The sequence below is a fragment of the Fusarium subglutinans genome, assembly GCF_013396075.1.
Source record: "Fusarium subglutinans strain NRRL 66333 chromosome Unknown NRRL66333_c0000059, whole genome shotgun sequence".
NCBI classification, from domain to species: domain Eukaryota; kingdom Fungi; phylum Ascomycota; class Sordariomycetes; order Hypocreales; family Nectriaceae; genus Fusarium; species Fusarium subglutinans.
In genome coordinates, this window is record NW_023502122.1 from 119,032 (window position 1) to 134,736 (window position 15,705).

General features: G+C 46.6%; 6 protein-coding genes across 6 annotated transcripts; 2 read left to right on the forward strand and 4 right to left on the reverse strand.

Annotated features, from left to right (window-relative positions):
• Nucleotides 1–3,238: 3,238 nt before the first annotated feature.
• Nucleotides 3,239–4,105, reverse strand: FSUBG_5841 (transmembrane 53-B; the record flags this gene model as incomplete). Its single annotated transcript, XM_036683981.1, has 1 exon — nucleotides 3,239–4,105. One exon carries the CDS (start codon nucleotides 4,103–4,105, stop codon nucleotides 3,239–3,241), a length of 867 nt encoding a protein of 288 aa, XP_036538625.1.
• A 550-nt stretch (nucleotides 4,106–4,655) lies between these two features.
• FSUBG_5842 (glutathione s-transferase) lies at nucleotides 4,656–5,842 on the reverse strand (the record flags this gene model as incomplete). Its single annotated transcript, XM_036683982.1, has 5 exons — nucleotides 4,656–4,998; nucleotides 5,048–5,056; nucleotides 5,105–5,453; nucleotides 5,503–5,525; nucleotides 5,583–5,842. The coding sequence occupies 5 exons, from the start codon at nucleotides 5,840–5,842 to the stop codon at nucleotides 4,656–4,658; spliced, it is 984 nt and encodes a 327-aa protein (XP_036538626.1).
• A 1,993-nt stretch (nucleotides 5,843–7,835) lies between these two features.
• FSUBG_5843 (uncharacterized protein) lies at nucleotides 7,836–8,606 on the reverse strand (the record flags this gene model as incomplete). Its single annotated transcript, XM_036683983.1, has 1 exon — nucleotides 7,836–8,606. One exon carries the CDS (start codon nucleotides 8,604–8,606, stop codon nucleotides 7,836–7,838), a length of 771 nt encoding a protein of 256 aa, XP_036538627.1.
• A 2,797-nt stretch (nucleotides 8,607–11,403) lies between these two features.
• On the forward strand, nucleotides 11,404–13,125 carry FSUBG_5844 (glycosyltransferase family 90; the record flags this gene model as incomplete). The annotated part of the gene is made up of 1 exon (XM_036683984.1): nucleotides 11,404–13,125. The coding sequence occupies one exon, from the start codon at nucleotides 11,404–11,406 to the stop codon at nucleotides 13,123–13,125; it is 1,722 nt and encodes a 573-aa protein (XP_036538628.1).
• A 676-nt stretch (nucleotides 13,126–13,801) lies between these two features.
• Nucleotides 13,802–14,149, forward strand: FSUBG_5845 (uncharacterized protein; the record flags this gene model as incomplete). The annotated part of the gene is made up of 1 exon (XM_036683985.1): nucleotides 13,802–14,149. One exon carries the CDS (start codon nucleotides 13,802–13,804, stop codon nucleotides 14,147–14,149), a length of 348 nt encoding a protein of 115 aa, XP_036538629.1.
• A 391-nt stretch (nucleotides 14,150–14,540) lies between these two features.
• FSUBG_5846 (uncharacterized protein) lies at nucleotides 14,541–15,248 on the reverse strand (the record flags this gene model as incomplete). Its single annotated transcript, XM_036683986.1, has 1 exon — nucleotides 14,541–15,248. The coding sequence occupies one exon, from the start codon at nucleotides 15,246–15,248 to the stop codon at nucleotides 14,541–14,543; it is 708 nt and encodes a 235-aa protein (XP_036538630.1).
• Nucleotides 15,249–15,705: the final 457 nt, after the last annotated feature.

Below are 15,705 nucleotides of genomic sequence, written 5' to 3' on the forward strand. Positions count from 1 at the left end.
AGTAGAGTTGGAAATCAGGCTCCGAAACTTGGGCACCCGGGCACTGTGACTTATTGCAGGGTATCACAAGTCCGGTTGCATCTGACCACCAATGTTCCAGGCGTAGTATCTGTGTAACTCAGCAGGATTCCCTGGCCCAATGAGTAAAGGTCACGTATGGCGAGAAAGACACCTTCTTTTTGTGAAGAGGTTGGTAGGCGGTAGGGTCTCAAATTTGCCTGATTGCACATTCTTCTGGGCAGGCCTCATTTTCATGCTTGAATACCAATCGAGCTCCAAGAGCAGAGCCTCAAATTTGTACATCTTCTGATAGACAGAAGATAGTGAAGAAAACTTGGGTGCAATTATCGCCAAGAAGTGTCCGACTTTCCGCGGGCGCAAGGGGGCAGTACCATTAAAAGTGAGGCGAGCGAGCGGGGTTGGTGGTTGCATGACTAAAGCCACCGTAATCAATCCCAATTCCAGAACAGCCTATCGTAATCATGCTGAGACAGTGCTTGGGTGTGCAGGGTGGCCTCATAGTTTTAGAGAAATAACAAGTGTACTTAGCTACATAGATCTGAGGCTCAGATCCAAGTTTGAGAATTATAATGAAGCTTTACTCTAGTTGAAGATGAAATACATACGCATAATATCATGTAAGGCATAGCATGAAGTGTAAATCAAAAAGCTCTAAATAAAAACCACATTTATGTTTCATCCTGATAACTCACTGTCCGCCAGTCCTTCTATTCCTCCGACGTCTCATGGTCACATCGTATTCAACGGGCTCCTCCTCAGATGAATACTCATCATTGTAATTAGACGTCTTGTATGAGTCTTCGTCAAGCCTCACGTTGTCCATTCTTGCTGCAAGATCCTCTTGGGGCCTTATTTCTGTATTGTATAATGAGTAGTTTTGTGCTGTAGGCCCGGCGGGACTTGGATAGTAGGGATATGTCTGATACGAGGGTTGCTGGCTATATGACGACAGCATTGGCGAGTCATTCTGGACTTCTGGCTCGTAAGTATTTGGATCTTGCTGTCTTGTGCTTTGTTGTCCATAAGGACTTTGGTGAGCGGTTGACTGCTGTTGGTATGATGGCGCAACTCTTGAAGTCCTGGGCGGGTGTTGGTATACTGGTTGTTGGTTATATGGCTGTTGCTGTCCTGTGGGCTGTTGTTGAAATGGTATTGATGGCCTTAGAGTTGTGAATGGACTTTGATTTGCAGGTTCTTGTTGATATTGTATTTGCTGTCTTGCTGGCTGCTGATGGTATGAGCGTTGTGGAGTTGATGTCTGTTGCCTATAAGACTGCGATTGAGGGGCTGGTTGGACTTGGTATGGTTCTTGCTGTCTAAAAGACGGCTGTTGCACATATGAGAATTGTTGTGAGTATGAAGACGACTGGTTACATGAAGCTGGATCTTGGTACGAAGGCTGAATAGTTCTTGAAGTATTGCTTGCCATGGCTGGGTAGCGGCCAGAAGCAGCAGAATCATCATAAGTGCTCGGAGTCGCTTGATATGTTGTCCCCTGCCTAGGTTGGTAGGAGCTGTTGCTTTGGGTATTGACCCCAGATATCAGACTGGAAGGATTGTCCCTTCCCTGATATAAAATATATCCCTCGTCACTGGCAGCCGTGGACTGGCGGGACGGGGAGTCTCTCCGGGCACGAGAACTGTTTGCTTGGCTTCTTCCACTTGTAGAAGTTCTTGACGGTCGGTTAGACCCTCCTGATGATCGAACAGAAGCCTCATCACTTGCTCGTTCATTCCGACGATTGTCGCTACTGACAGGAGGTCTATCACTTCTAGGCCTCTTATGCCGGGAAGATGAACTGGCTGATGGTCTTTCGGATTCATCTCTGGAACTAGTCTGAGTTCGAGAGGTTGAGTGCCGACCTGAGGATCTGCGCCTGTCCTTGCCTTGTTGCTGGCGATCTTCCAGATTGGCTGCCTGTTCTGTATCTGCTGGTGCTTCTGTGCGGTACGTGGGCTGGTAGTGACTGCTGGGACAACCTTCGTGCTGCCTTTCACGTGGTAATGCAATTCCTTCCTTAACGTCGCTACCTGGAATCCAGATTGCATGACGACAACAAAAGTAGCCATCGCCGCAAGCGCACTTGACATCTCTCCACTGCTCATATTCTTGCAGCCAGAGTTCGTGTTCTTCCCTATCGGCAGGATTTGGCTCAGGCCTTGGTGTTACGCTTACTTGAGGAAACCTGTCGCAAGCATTCGTTGCACTAATGAGACGACAACTTGGCCCACCGCACACTGTTATATAGGTCAGTCGTAGGTACTGGCTGAGAAAAAGCTCATGATAGAGATCTACTCACTGTTTGCATTTGTTGGCAGTGTAGATATCCCGAAACAGCAAATACTATGTAATATATGGCTGAGATAGAAGGGAAAACGCTAAGACGTCGAGGCCCGGTGCTTGAATTGGAGGATTGCGTTAGTAATACTGGCTTTATGAGGTAACATTACTAGGCCCTCAACAGTGAGCAATCTAAGTGTTTTTCGCGGTTTGTAATTGTCCACAATGAGAAGCATGTCAGCCCACCAACTTTGCCCGAGGGGTCACACCATTATATACCCCCATGTCAAGTGGATGCAGGCAGGCTCCTTTTGGGATCACTCGGTTTTAGTCCGTCGGGAGAACAAGAATTCAAAAGGCAGTCAGTATTGCATGCAAGACAAGGCATATGCGTCGGCTGATTACCAGTGGCGCGAGATTCTGATGACATCAGCTGTTAGGGCGGCGCGCCCAAGGCGGCCGAGGCGGGCACATAGCCACAAAGCGCGCATAGGTTAAATGTCACAATTGAGGCTCTCTTGCAGTTTTTTGGTTCAACTGTGAACATAATCAGGCTGTGGAGAATCCCTTCAATCGAGGCCCGACGTATCACAAGAAGTAGTTCACGTGCACAGTATTGGCTGCGTGGTTTACATCTCAGACTCCTTGCGCTCTTTTAATAATCCGCGTTTGCGACTTACCATGATGGGCTGTAATTGAGCTATTTAAAGGATGTGAAGTTTTAGCCTTTAATAGAGAGTTATAAAAAGCTATTCTTTATTATTACTATAGACTGGCTTTAGGACTTGTATTACGTTTCAAAAGTATGCTTATTAAATATGTAATTAGCATAGATAAATTATGAAAACTCTTTTAGACGTACTGTATATTCCTATAACTTAGACTATAAATTTTCTATACCTAACATTTTAGTCTTTGCCTCATTGTTAGTGCCTTTTATATTCTACCTATAGCTGTCCCCCAAGACTCTTGAATTATTCCCCAATACCTCTCTGGGTCCTTCTTCATATGCCCAACATGTCCACTCTCAAAGACCTGCCCCTCGGTAGGATATCCAGCTTCGCGTGAAACGGCCATGTATCCTTCAATATGCTGCCACGGAATAAGAATATCTCCCTTTCCATACAAGAATAATCGTGTGCTCTTCTTGCTCTCCCACTGCTCATTTGTGAAGATCCTATGGCTGAACTTGGGTGCAGATTCTCTCCCCGAAAGATAGTCGAATACATGGATCAGAACAAAAAACCAGGCGCATACAATTTGAGCCACGATGAATGGTAGGTGGAGCTTTGCTGCTATGCCGATGGCCATGGCGTGAGAAAATCGCTTGAGGTTATCCCACGTGAGATTTGGAGTTCCGGGCGTAGAGTCATATACCGTGAGCACATGGGGCATCGGCCGGTTGTAGGTCTCCTTGTATGCATTCAAGGTAGCCGAGTAGTTGAGAGTTCCAGAATTAGACATAGCGTGGAACAAGACTAAACCGTCTGATGCGTCACTGGGGAAAACCTCGTGTATAACTAGAAGCATGGCCTCTGTGCGCTGATCGACATGGTCGATGAAGCCTTGGTAGATAGGCGATAGCACCGCGACTTGCGTGGCATGAGGGTATAGCTCTCGATAGACATCGGTGAACTTCGATATATGTCTTGGAGGTGCGTCGCCCCAGCCGTAGATGACGACAGTGCGGGGGTGTTCAGGATTTGGATCAGTGCCTGCCTGCATCTCACCGGGACGAACGAATACTCTGTCCGATAAGGCACTGAAGCCTGGGAAGCTGATAGGCTGCGCGGATTTACTCATGTTTGGAAGTTTGGGGCGATTGTTGTAGGTCGTGAAAAAGAGATAAGTGTCCAGATAGCGTTGTGCTATTTATAAAGACTTTAAAAGGATGTCTGAATAAGCTTATTATACCCAGAAGGAGCACCTATTTATGAACGGAAAAAAAGGATCAAGTTGATATCGGAGATATTCTCACGTCAGATTAATTTCTGTGTTGTGATTGATGATTCAGTGAGGCACAGCAGCTTTAGGCAGGTTTACGACGCGAAACAGTAAGCGCTATAGTCTTGGCTAATGCTGCAACAGTCTTTGAGATCTTATCACGTTAAATTCTGGCAGGCTTCCGCAAACTCATGTTAATGGTTCGCTCAGAAAGAAGATTAATGGTTGTGCTGCCTAATGTCTAAGGCGCCTGATCTTTCCATTAAGGGCATACGTTGGAGACCAGTGCTGATCCTAAAACTTGTCCTGCGAGGCGAACGTTTTCCAATACTCATTATATTATTGTTACATAGTAGTGAATATAGACGCTAACTAATCATGAGACGTGTGTGTACGACGACATAAGACATTATACCATTCGCTCTTGGTCTGACGTGGACGCTTGGTCTTCGGTTTCTGTAAAGACAACCTTGGTCTCAACCTTCTTCACAATCCCATTTTCCCAGTCAGATCTCCTTCGGTAGGAGTCATCCCGCGACATGTCATCCAGTCGGACATGTCCTGTGCGACTCGCCGAGACAAACGTAGTCATTCGACCGCCGCCAAACTCATCTCGACCCCTCTGTCGCTCTCCATCGCTCGGTCGAGCGTCTTGCTCCCTTGAACTCTTGACTATGTGACCGAGAAGAGATGCGACGTTCATCTCGATGTGTAGTTTGAGGAGGTAGATGAGTTGATGGAATTGGACATAGCTGATACATGTTAGACATGACGCAGTATAGAGATCTTGGGCATACTGACACAACAGGACTGGGGAGAAATGTAGCTCCCATCAAGACGCAATCGAGCGACACTGACATAATAACCATAACGAGGTTGAAGTGGAACAGCTGAGTATACTTTGTCAATCCGCAAGCGATGAGCCGCGAGCGAACTAGGTATATAAAGTAGAGATTGAGCGAGAGATCAACAATCAAGAAGATAGCCTTTTCGGTTCGGTCCCAGACGATGTTGATTTCTTCGTACAGGTGGGAGATCTGCAAGCGAGCCGGTACCCAGATGCAGAAACCACTGATGTTGATCAAGGTCGCAATGAATGCAACTCCCCATTTGACTCTGTTGATGTTCGTTTTGTTGCCGAGGAGGAGGGATATTCGATTGATGATGATCTGGAGGGTAAACTGGATCTGCATGCTCCAGAAAGCAACTACAGAGAAGGTGAGTATAAGTGGGAGACAGGGGATGGGGCGACATACTGATAAAGAAAAAGACCCAGAAGCTAGAGATAGGTATCAAGTCAGTACCCTTCAAGACGGGGGTAGAGGAGGAGACTGACCTAGGAGGAGCGAATCCTCGTAGCCACAAGTAAGTGACGAGACCCATAAAGTTGCATCCAATCCAATCAAGCCAGCACATGATGATGTATGCGCTGAAGAGCTTTTGCCTCCGGTAGGCCTGCATCGTCTGCTTGATGGCCATGGCAGCAGTGAACAATGACGCGCCCATGCTGAAGCCGAAGATGACACTGACGACATTCTCCTCCAGTCTTTTTGGAAGCTCGGACTTGTACCACGGGGGAATCAAAAAGCCCGTCATGGCTGGAGTGTGATGAGGAACGAATACTAAACTTGGATATGTTGAGTGAGTGCCACAAGAAAATGATGAGAACGAGGCGGAACGAAGAGATGATTAATTACTTATAATGAAAGACGGTTCAATACGAATATTTTGCCAGATCTTCCCCTGGTTTGGGCGTTGTATCCATGATATGCAAAACGAAGGGGGGTAAGGGCCGCGGATTTTTGGAAACTACCGTTAGCTTCGATCTCGGATGGGTACGAGTCAGTGCCCAACACCCACTAACGGTTCAATTTAATGCATGAAGATCACAACCCCAAAGCCACAGCGCTGGCCGCGATCATAGCGCATTGAGCAGTGAAGCAGCCGATCTTGCGACCCAAAAGTCGCACCTTCAATGCTAAAGGACAGGGCTAGACGCTATCCGTTTGACGCCATGGGGACTTTTTTGAGTTAGTTAGTGTCGCGACTCGGGAAATTGTTACATTGGGATGAAAGCAAGCGATAAGGTTTGGGGTACTCCGTATTGTAGCTGAGACTTGCGTTGAGTCTGGGGAAAAGGAGGAGTTGGTTACATTCTGGCTTGCAGTGACGCTCTGGGGAAATATGCCGTTCGATTATTGACAGGATACCTGAGACACGGCACAATCGGCAGTGATTACTCGCTGCAACGGCAGACGGAACCAACAGTGAAAGACTCGTCAGCGCAAGCCATAATGTAACCAACTCCTCCTTCCAAGACTTCGAATTGCGCTGGGGAACACCATCCACTGCCGAACCCCCGCTAGGCGTGACCCGTTGGGTTACAAGAATGGCGTCTGAGTTTTTCATGGAACAGGCATGGAACCACTAATCTAGCAGCGGCACAAGTCAGCCTTAAACACTAAACACACCAGATTGGCTGGAAGCGCCGGGGATACCTGTTTTTATCGGACCATGGCTGTTTTATGTTTTTCCGGGGTCGTGCGGGACGGATCCAATTGGTGTGCGGCATGGCTACCTGGTTTGTTAACCCATGAATGTCGTATTTTATTTTCCTTGGTCTTGGAGATGCTGTTATTAATTATTAGGGGAATGGGAAATAAGGATCTTTGAAACAAATTTTGGATCAGTATGGATGAGTCAAGGTTCGCAATAACGCTCGATATGGAGGAGCAAAAGTTCTCGATGGAGGTAGTGCAAGCGCAGCCATCGCGTCCGTTGGCTTACTTTGGGCTGAGATGGAACCGCGATGTTGAGCCCCCGATTTAGCCCTGTCGATCAAAGGTGCGGGGGAACAACGCGAGAAAAGGATGAAGATTTTTAATTTTAGTAACGGCGATGAATTGATCAAAGCTCAATTTCTCACTCTAGAATAATCACAGGATGGCCGTCTATGTTTCAGAACTGACTCACCGTTACGCTGGGCCGTTCGTCTATCCCGCCAGAGTCAGTAGTCAACAAGCCACTTCAACCGTTAATAACGGGCATTCAATCGGGGTTCCAAAGTACTTTGGCACCAAGAATGGGTTTTATTGGGCCAAGAAATATAGTCTTGCGAAGAGAACTTCTGGACTCGAGACGGTGAAACAGAATAGTTGCATTGCCTTGTGGCATTTGACGACCAAGTCATCTTTCGAGACCTTCAGTTTCATGATGCCACAGATTGTCACAAGAACAACGAGCTTTTGCCTACTGCCATTGACGTCTGAGGCGATATGGTATGGGTATTGATATATGCACGACGGTTCCAGAGTTGGAGAAGATATGTGCACAGACTAGCCTCGTAGCCTCCAGATCGAGCTGATTATACACATTGTCTGTTCGCATCTTCCAACCCTCAAGTTCAGCGATGTCACATATAGTAAGTGGGATCAGGGCGAAACTGAAAAGGGATTCCAGAGCCTGGAAAGAGTCACAAGTTTTGACTTTCACTCAAGGGTCAGGGATTCAATAGGAATCAACTATCGTATTATTAAGGTATTACTAACAACATAGTTAACTCTTGCGTCTGGATACTACACAGTATAAACTAGAGCAAGATAGCACCAACAGCAGCGACCAGACCCATGCCAACAGCTCCGTGGCCAGAAAGTCTCATGCCAGAGTTTGGCACTGTTGTAGCCGATGCAACAGGAGTCTCAGTTCCCGATGTCGCATCCGAAGCAGCGCTACCTGAGGATGGCTCGGTGGTGCCAGTAGTAGCAGCCACGGCTACGGTCGTAGTCTCAGTGCTACCGCTGGATTCAGTGGCGGTTGTGTTGGTAGTTGTCTTTGCACTTGTCGTAGACGTAGACTCATCATCATCTGCGCCGAATTCCTTGATATCCAACACATAAGTCCCATTCCCACTGACTCCCTCCTGCTCAAAACTAGCCCAGCTAGGCTTTCCGTTTGTTCCCAGGGATACACAGGCCTCGCGGTACGCGTTACTGGCGCAGATACTGTTTCCATCGCTGGTAACGCCGCCACCAGCATTGGTGCACGAGACAAATAGCTGAGTGACGAGCTTGGCAGTATTATCGAAGAATTCATGCTCAGAGTTGGAGCTCAGACATGTACGGCAGCCATCCATAGAGCCGTACCATCCATCCGGGTTGGGAATGCACACGCAGTCACGTGTTTCCTCCTTGGGCCATTTAAGCTTCTGGCACTTGAGCATAGCCTGGTAGATAGGCCAGCAGCCGCAGTTGTCGAGCTTGGAGGGGCTGTCGTCTGCTTCTTTGGTCTTGGACCAGCCGTTGGGCTCGGCGGAGGTGAAGCCAGCGATGGCGACGAGTGCGGCGAGACTTGAGAAGTGCATGGTGAAGTAGTTGGGTGTAAACGAATGACGATGGTATGGAACGAGTGACGTGAATGGGATTTACAGTGACAAAGGGAAATGGGTCATCGTGAGAAATTAATATGCGATCCTTCGTCACCGGATAAATCTCGAAATGACTAGCGCTGTCAGCTGTAATTTCCGGGTTTAGGCGCCAGCATCCATAATTCGCCCGGTTGCCTTCCGTGAGATCTTGGCGTGATAAATGGCACGATCCGTTAGAGAGGCTATGAGCCCATTGAGCTTATCTTGACTGAACGATGATACTAAATTTCTCTTCGCGAAAATCTTATACCCATCTACCTAATCGTATGGCTTGGTATCGTCATCAGACATTACAGCCGTTGAATGTCAACCACGAGACTTCATGCATAATAAAGGAGATTTTCGCCAAGGAGGAGTTATTCCCCAGATAGAAATCCCCGAGACAAGGGTGTAAGTGGATGTCCCCACCGCTTTTGGTCAGATACTTAAGCACCAACAGAATATCGCGCGATATCAGTGGACCAACAATAAGAAGCATGTATCTACGCGTAGAGATCTTGACAATGATTGGCCACAATGTTTTGAAATTGCAGGGGTCATAGCCTTGTGGATGCTGATCGGCAGCAACTTTTTCAGGTGCAACTTTTGACTTGGCAGTGACAGTCGCGGGAATAACGGCATCGTCTTTATTCTTGCCAAGTCGATTTATCAGAACATTCATACTGCAAAATCTGCATGTTAGCACAGAGACAATGTAATTTTCAGGATCTATGGGTAAGCCTGATTTGTGTTTTGGACCATGCTAGGAGAGCACTACGGAGCACCAGCTTACCCTGAACTGCGTAGCTTGGTCACCGATAACAGTCTACTATATACACTCTGTGATCTCACAAAAAGTGTCAGATACATTCCTATATCACAATTGTATTTTCTGATACAGCGTCACTTTTTAAACTCCCGTTACCCATTAGTTCGATAGCTACTCTCCAATACCCGAGGTACATCAAAGCTGTGTTTGCACTGCCCAAGCTCAGCCCCACTGATCCTACAACTCGTATTTCTCCATGACTAAAGCTCCTTTCTACCAGGAAGACACCTACCAGTCAATGATGAACAGTCAAGCCCTTGCGTCCAGTATAAAAACCGCATCATGACCAACAAATACCTACTTTCCACTTTTTCTTTCTGTTCTCGGACGTCGCCGGGAGATTATCAAAGCAACCAACATCGAATGCTGATCACCATGCGCTATTAGGCTATTCCCGCTAATTCCGACCCAGGAGCCAACACCTTTATAAATGCCGCAGGGACGTAATGCTGATGTGCTGATTTTGTGTTTTTGTCTTTCTTTCAGTCCTCACGAAGCTTTCTCAGCTATACACCACAATGCCTACAATGGCTAGTGATGTAGGATATGTTCCTTTTTCAAGGGCGCAAGTATTCTGTTTTGGGTGTGTTTTATTTCCTTCACTTATTCGAGACCAATGCGTCGCAGCCTAGTGCTAACTAGCGGCCCAGGGGTTTTATCTTAAGTTTATTTGTTTTATCATCGAGATACTACACCTCTGCGGCTTATGGTATGACGACAAATTATGCCACTTTTACATCTCGACTAAAACCCTGCAGAGCGCCCCATTCATCTGGGCATTCTCGTCCTCATTGAAACCGCATTAATTTCCTTAGCCTTCTCACGATACTCAAATTCAGATCTTCATCCTCAATGGCAGTCGCTGAGTCCCACGCCAAGCACAACGAGTCTGAAGGTAGTGCCTAAAGAGAGGCTTTCGCAATTATTGAAGAGCTGTATGTCAAGCATACGCTCAGCCCCTTTCCTTTTTTGTATTGCGGTAGGGTGCATGGTAGTACGCATACTACTGTTTTGGGTCCTTGTTCGAACGACGCAATGTACTATTCTGGGAGTTGAGGCAAGTATATCCGGAGATGTCAGTTGAGGACCATTGGAATCTACCAGCTAACAGCAATACAGGTATTCCTACCATTTCTAGTACTTCTTCCTGACGCCTTTAATTTCTTCTTGGACCTATCTTTCCAGCAAATCATCATGCATCCGATAAAAACTCTTCGGCAACATGGTTTCATATTGGTGCACAGCTTGATAGCATTTCTCTGGGGAGTTACCACCATGTTTGCTCTAGACCGTTTCACTACGAGGACAGGAGCTGTATGTCCTCCAAGCTGGCAATGGAGGCATCTGATCTTGGCCGCCCAGGTCCTAGCTTGCTCCATTGATGCTCTCCTGCTTGTAAATTTACGTTTGCTCCATGATGCCAGAGTGAAGAAGCAAACAGATTCATCTATATCCGCAGCCCTAGTGCTCTTTTCTTCAGCATTTATTACATTTATACTGGTATTTTTCACGCTGTTGGAGGATTCAGACCTTTTTTGGGCCTTTTACCCACCCTTCAAAGACTCAATGGATCTGATCATTGAGTCTCTACTTACTACAGCGACCATATTATGCGCGTTTTCATTATTGGATTCAGTTCATCCTTCAATCTTAGCCTTGTCTATCAGTTCTCTATTACTTTTTGGGTATCACTTCCCGACAGGAAGATTCGACGTTTTATTACCGCTTAGCCGGCCTAGCGATCTGCTCAGCACCCAGTTGACACTAGCCATCCTATTCTGGACACTGTGGTGTTTTGAGCTTCACCCAACACGAAAACTTGAATTTTCAGTGGTATCATACAGACAACGATGGATCGCAGTTGCAATTCTTGGTATCTTTGTGCTGCCAATCTTGATTGGGCGCTTGTTATCAGACTCAGCCACCATGCCCTTGAGTCAAGCTGTTAAAGAGTTGACAGCGGCTGCGAATGCTAGATCAACGAATTGGGAAGCGGGAGCCGCAAGGAGCCAGACGCTGGGAGAGGCTATTGAGAAGTACAAGGCAAAATATGGACTATTGCCGCCACCCAATTTTGATAAATGGTATCAATTTGCTTTAGCCAACGGATCGCCTGTCATTGACCATTTCACCCAGATCCACAATGACTTGCTTCCTTTTTGGAGTCTTGAGCCGAGTACCATAAGGCAGAGAACCTCTTATTTGGCCGAACACTCGGGGTTAGGTATAAGCTTGCTCCGCATAAGAAATGGGACGTGCGATTACTCACCAAATATACCTGGGTCTCACCGCTGGATGATGGACTCGATGCAACGAATGGTGGAACCTTTCGTCAAGTGGCTACCAGATATGGACGTTGCCATGAATCTCGGGGATGAATGTCAAATGGCCATACCTTTCGAAGAAATGCGCGAACATAAATCTGTAGCGCGGAAAGCAATGGCTAACATGATGCGTCCTGGCAATAGATCACAAAACAGCACGACGATGAACTTCAATGGGTCACAATGGCCATCGTCTTGGAGCACGCCGCTTCCAAACAAGGTCACGTCGCCCTTCTTCTCGGATTATATTCGATGGCAGATCTACCATGATCTGGTCAGCCCTTCATGCCCTCCTCAATCACTGGCTCGCAGGAAGCGCTGGTGGGACTGGAGCACTCTCTGCGTGGAGTGTACGATTCCACATACAATATTCACCGACGAAGGATCACTAGTAGCCGACGTCAGCCTGGCAAAGGATCTGTGCCATCAACCCGACATAGCCCATCTCAATGGCTTCATCATGTCGCCAGCAGCAATGTTGGGAACGAACAAACTGTTCCCTATTTTCAGCCAAGGGCGCGTGGGAGGGTTCTCCGATATTATGATACCATCTCCCTGGAATTTTGACAAGAAAAGTCTTTATAACGAGAGTCTTGATCGAACTTGGGAAGACAAATCAGAAGCACTGTTTTGGAGAGGGTCGAGCTCAGATGGATATGCCGCCTACAATTCATGGATGGGTTTCTTACGAGCCAGGTTTGGAAATGAAGCCTATCAAAGGGCGACGGCGCCCGAGCCAACAGTTACTGAGGAGACTCTGAAGATCAATGTTTCGTTTGCTGGAACCATCTCTAAATGTCACCAAGTCGATTGCGACACAGAATTGCACACATTCAACAAATGGGCTAAGGATATGCATCTTGCTTCGGGCGAAATCAACAATGATGAGACTGTAAGGAGACTCTCAACCAAAGTTGCACCGTTCGAAGACAACTGGAACTTTCGGCATCTCATCGACATGGACGGGGCAGGGTTTAGTGGCCGATTCTTACCCTTTCTGAAGAGCCATAGTCTCGTCTATCGAGCTGGTATTTTCCAAGCATGGTTCGACGAGCGGCTCACGGCGTGGCAGCACTATGTTCCTATCGACATTCGACTAGGGTCTGGCGCTTGGGCACTTTTTGACTTTTTTTCGGGTAAAACACATAAGGGCGGGCGAGAACATGCACAAAAGATCGCAGAGCAAGGGCGGACTTGGGCGCTGAAGGCGTTACGACCTGAAGATATGCAGATTTATATGTTTCGACTGTTATTAGAATGGGGCAGGGTAGTAGATGATGATCGAGAGCATCTGGGTCTAGTGAGCGAGGTTGATGCACTCTGAGAAGAAAGTTAGTATATCAGATTTACTCGTCACCTGGACGATGTAGAGTTAATATACATTAAATAATATTGACTTTACTATGGGAACTACATTCGCTTACACTATCGTCGGTCAGGATGGCGAACAGAACCTCTATCTCAGCCAGGTTCCCTTTGGGGCTCCCTTATTAATTCCTATTCCCACTGCTCTCGCCTAGTCTGCTCTCTTGGGGTCCACAGGCACGCTTAACTCGGGTTTATACCTTGTTTAAGTCAATGGTCACACAGCGACGGTTAATTACATTTATATACATTCAATGTCTATAAGATAGCATTACGGCCTTATCTATCTTCAAGAAAATAATGGCTTTTATGATATCTTCGGCGTTAGCCAGGCTCCCTGAAATTCAACTTTGCTTCCTGGAGCATAAAAGTCTTCGACGCCCCAGCAAAAAATGCCCAGTGCTTGTCCCCACATCTAGCGAGTTGAAATTAGGCAACCATGCCAGATCTTATCAGGATAGCCGCCCTTTACTTTTCGTTTCATGGTATAACTTACTTCCTGTCTAGCAATTGACTAATCAATTATATAATGAATTCTCAACGCCTATCCTCTATTTACTAACATTGGGTTCTCCTAATAAATTCACTCCCCGAGAATGTTATACTATTCAGTCTATCTCGTCGAATCCATAGGCATGCCACGAAACCACCATGCAATCTTTATCAAAACCAGCGACAAGGAGGAGGGAACCATCTTCAACGTCACGGGAAATGCAATGAATGGGTTTAATCTCGAAATAAGGGAGACCTTGCAAAGTCCCAGGCTGGAAGCGACTTTCGTGTCATGGGCAGAGATAGGAGTGGTCTTGATCAACGATTTCCCCAGCGTTAAGGAAATCTGCGAGGCGAACCCTCCGCCTGGAAAGCAATATGACGGCCTCAAAAGGATCGACCCTACGAAGCCTCTGCGACGTTGCCAAGAATGGACTAAGGAAACAATTGGACATCTGCGAGAGCAAGGTGTTCTAAAACTCAGCAACTAGAAGTTACAGAAGATTCAAGTACCGGAAAGTGCATCTTAACTTTATGCTTGGTAGTTTCAGTAAGTGATCTGATAAGACGCTTTAGAGAAGTCTTCCAGTGGCGTCAACTGACAGTGATTGTGCAGTGAAAAGTAGTGGAGGTCTTAGTATTGGAAGAAGGCAGCATATATAGGAGGTCGTAGGAATATATAGTCTAGGAGGGTCAATTAGGTGCATTGACTAGTGAAATTATTGCAACAGCTAGCAAGAACAACACAACTGTGACAGCATAAATAAAAGAACTGATACCAGTACTGCTTTATAGTTTCTCCATATTTCCCCCTCTCACATAAATCGAAGAATACCCGCCATGCCTGGGAGAGCAAAGTCGAAAGAGCGGTCATGGATCAACCTATGCCACAGAAGCAACTAGGTCCTGATTATCTGAGAATTGAACACTGCTGAGAGTAGAGGTTTGACCGTTTGGGAACGACAGAGGAATGTTAAGTACACTAGTTCCCCGAAGAGCGTCGCCACCACTTCGAAGTGCTCTGATAAACCCATTGGAACCAGTAAAGGAATCCTGAAAGCCCCCCTCAGGCACAGTCGAATTGTCCGTGATCACGGGGTCCAAGCTTACGCTCAAGTTGCCACTTTCGTCAACAGTGAGCGCATAAGTGTCAACAATGGTTTTGTCAACCGCATTCCCGCTACTCCGGGTTAGGTGCATTTTCTTGTCATAGTTGATCACCAAATGCTGGGTAATAACAACAGATGCACTGCCATTGATGTTGGTGAACTGGATGTTCATATTGTAGTTTGTACCGATCGTGAGTGAGCCCATATTGTCGTTGATGCCCGCCCCGTCATGGTCCTGATCGCTATAACTGTAGGACAATACTGTTTCCCCCGCGACCTCACTTAGATTGGGTTGGCCGCCAGGGCGAATGTCGACACTCATGGCGACGTTGAACCTATCACGAACATCGCAGTGGGCTTGTACCTGGAAACAAACGCTTGGGATGTAGTTCTGCACGCTTTGGGCGTAAAAGTCCCGCAAATTGTCGCGATTGATGGTAAGGGTCCCATTTTGGTTGTTCCAGACCAAGGAAGTCGACATGATTAAGTGAATATGACTGGTGCAAGGAGGGAAAGCTGGGGTTGAAGGTCGAGAGAGTTTAGGTGAGATTTTCTTGGACCGAGGTTTGCAGTGACAAAACTGTAGAGAAAATAGGAATAAGACCTATTTTATACATCGAGATAAGGATACTACCTTCTCAAGGTTCAAACTAAGTCGCGTCCAAATATGGCCGCTTGTTCCACAAGAAAGGTCTAGATCATAGGCCAGCCAGCCACTTTGGATATAGCGAAGAGTCTAGAATAATCTGTCTCTGACTAGCCTAGCCACAAGAACTAGCGTCCAAGAGTATGCTGTTGTAAAGTGATTTAATAACTTGAGCAATGCATAAGCATGATTGCTTATAAAATAGATACTTTATATTTCAGTAAATGTTATTATAACAAACTTATCTGATCAGTTCTTGGCCCTCTTTATAGACATTAAGCATAACCTCAAA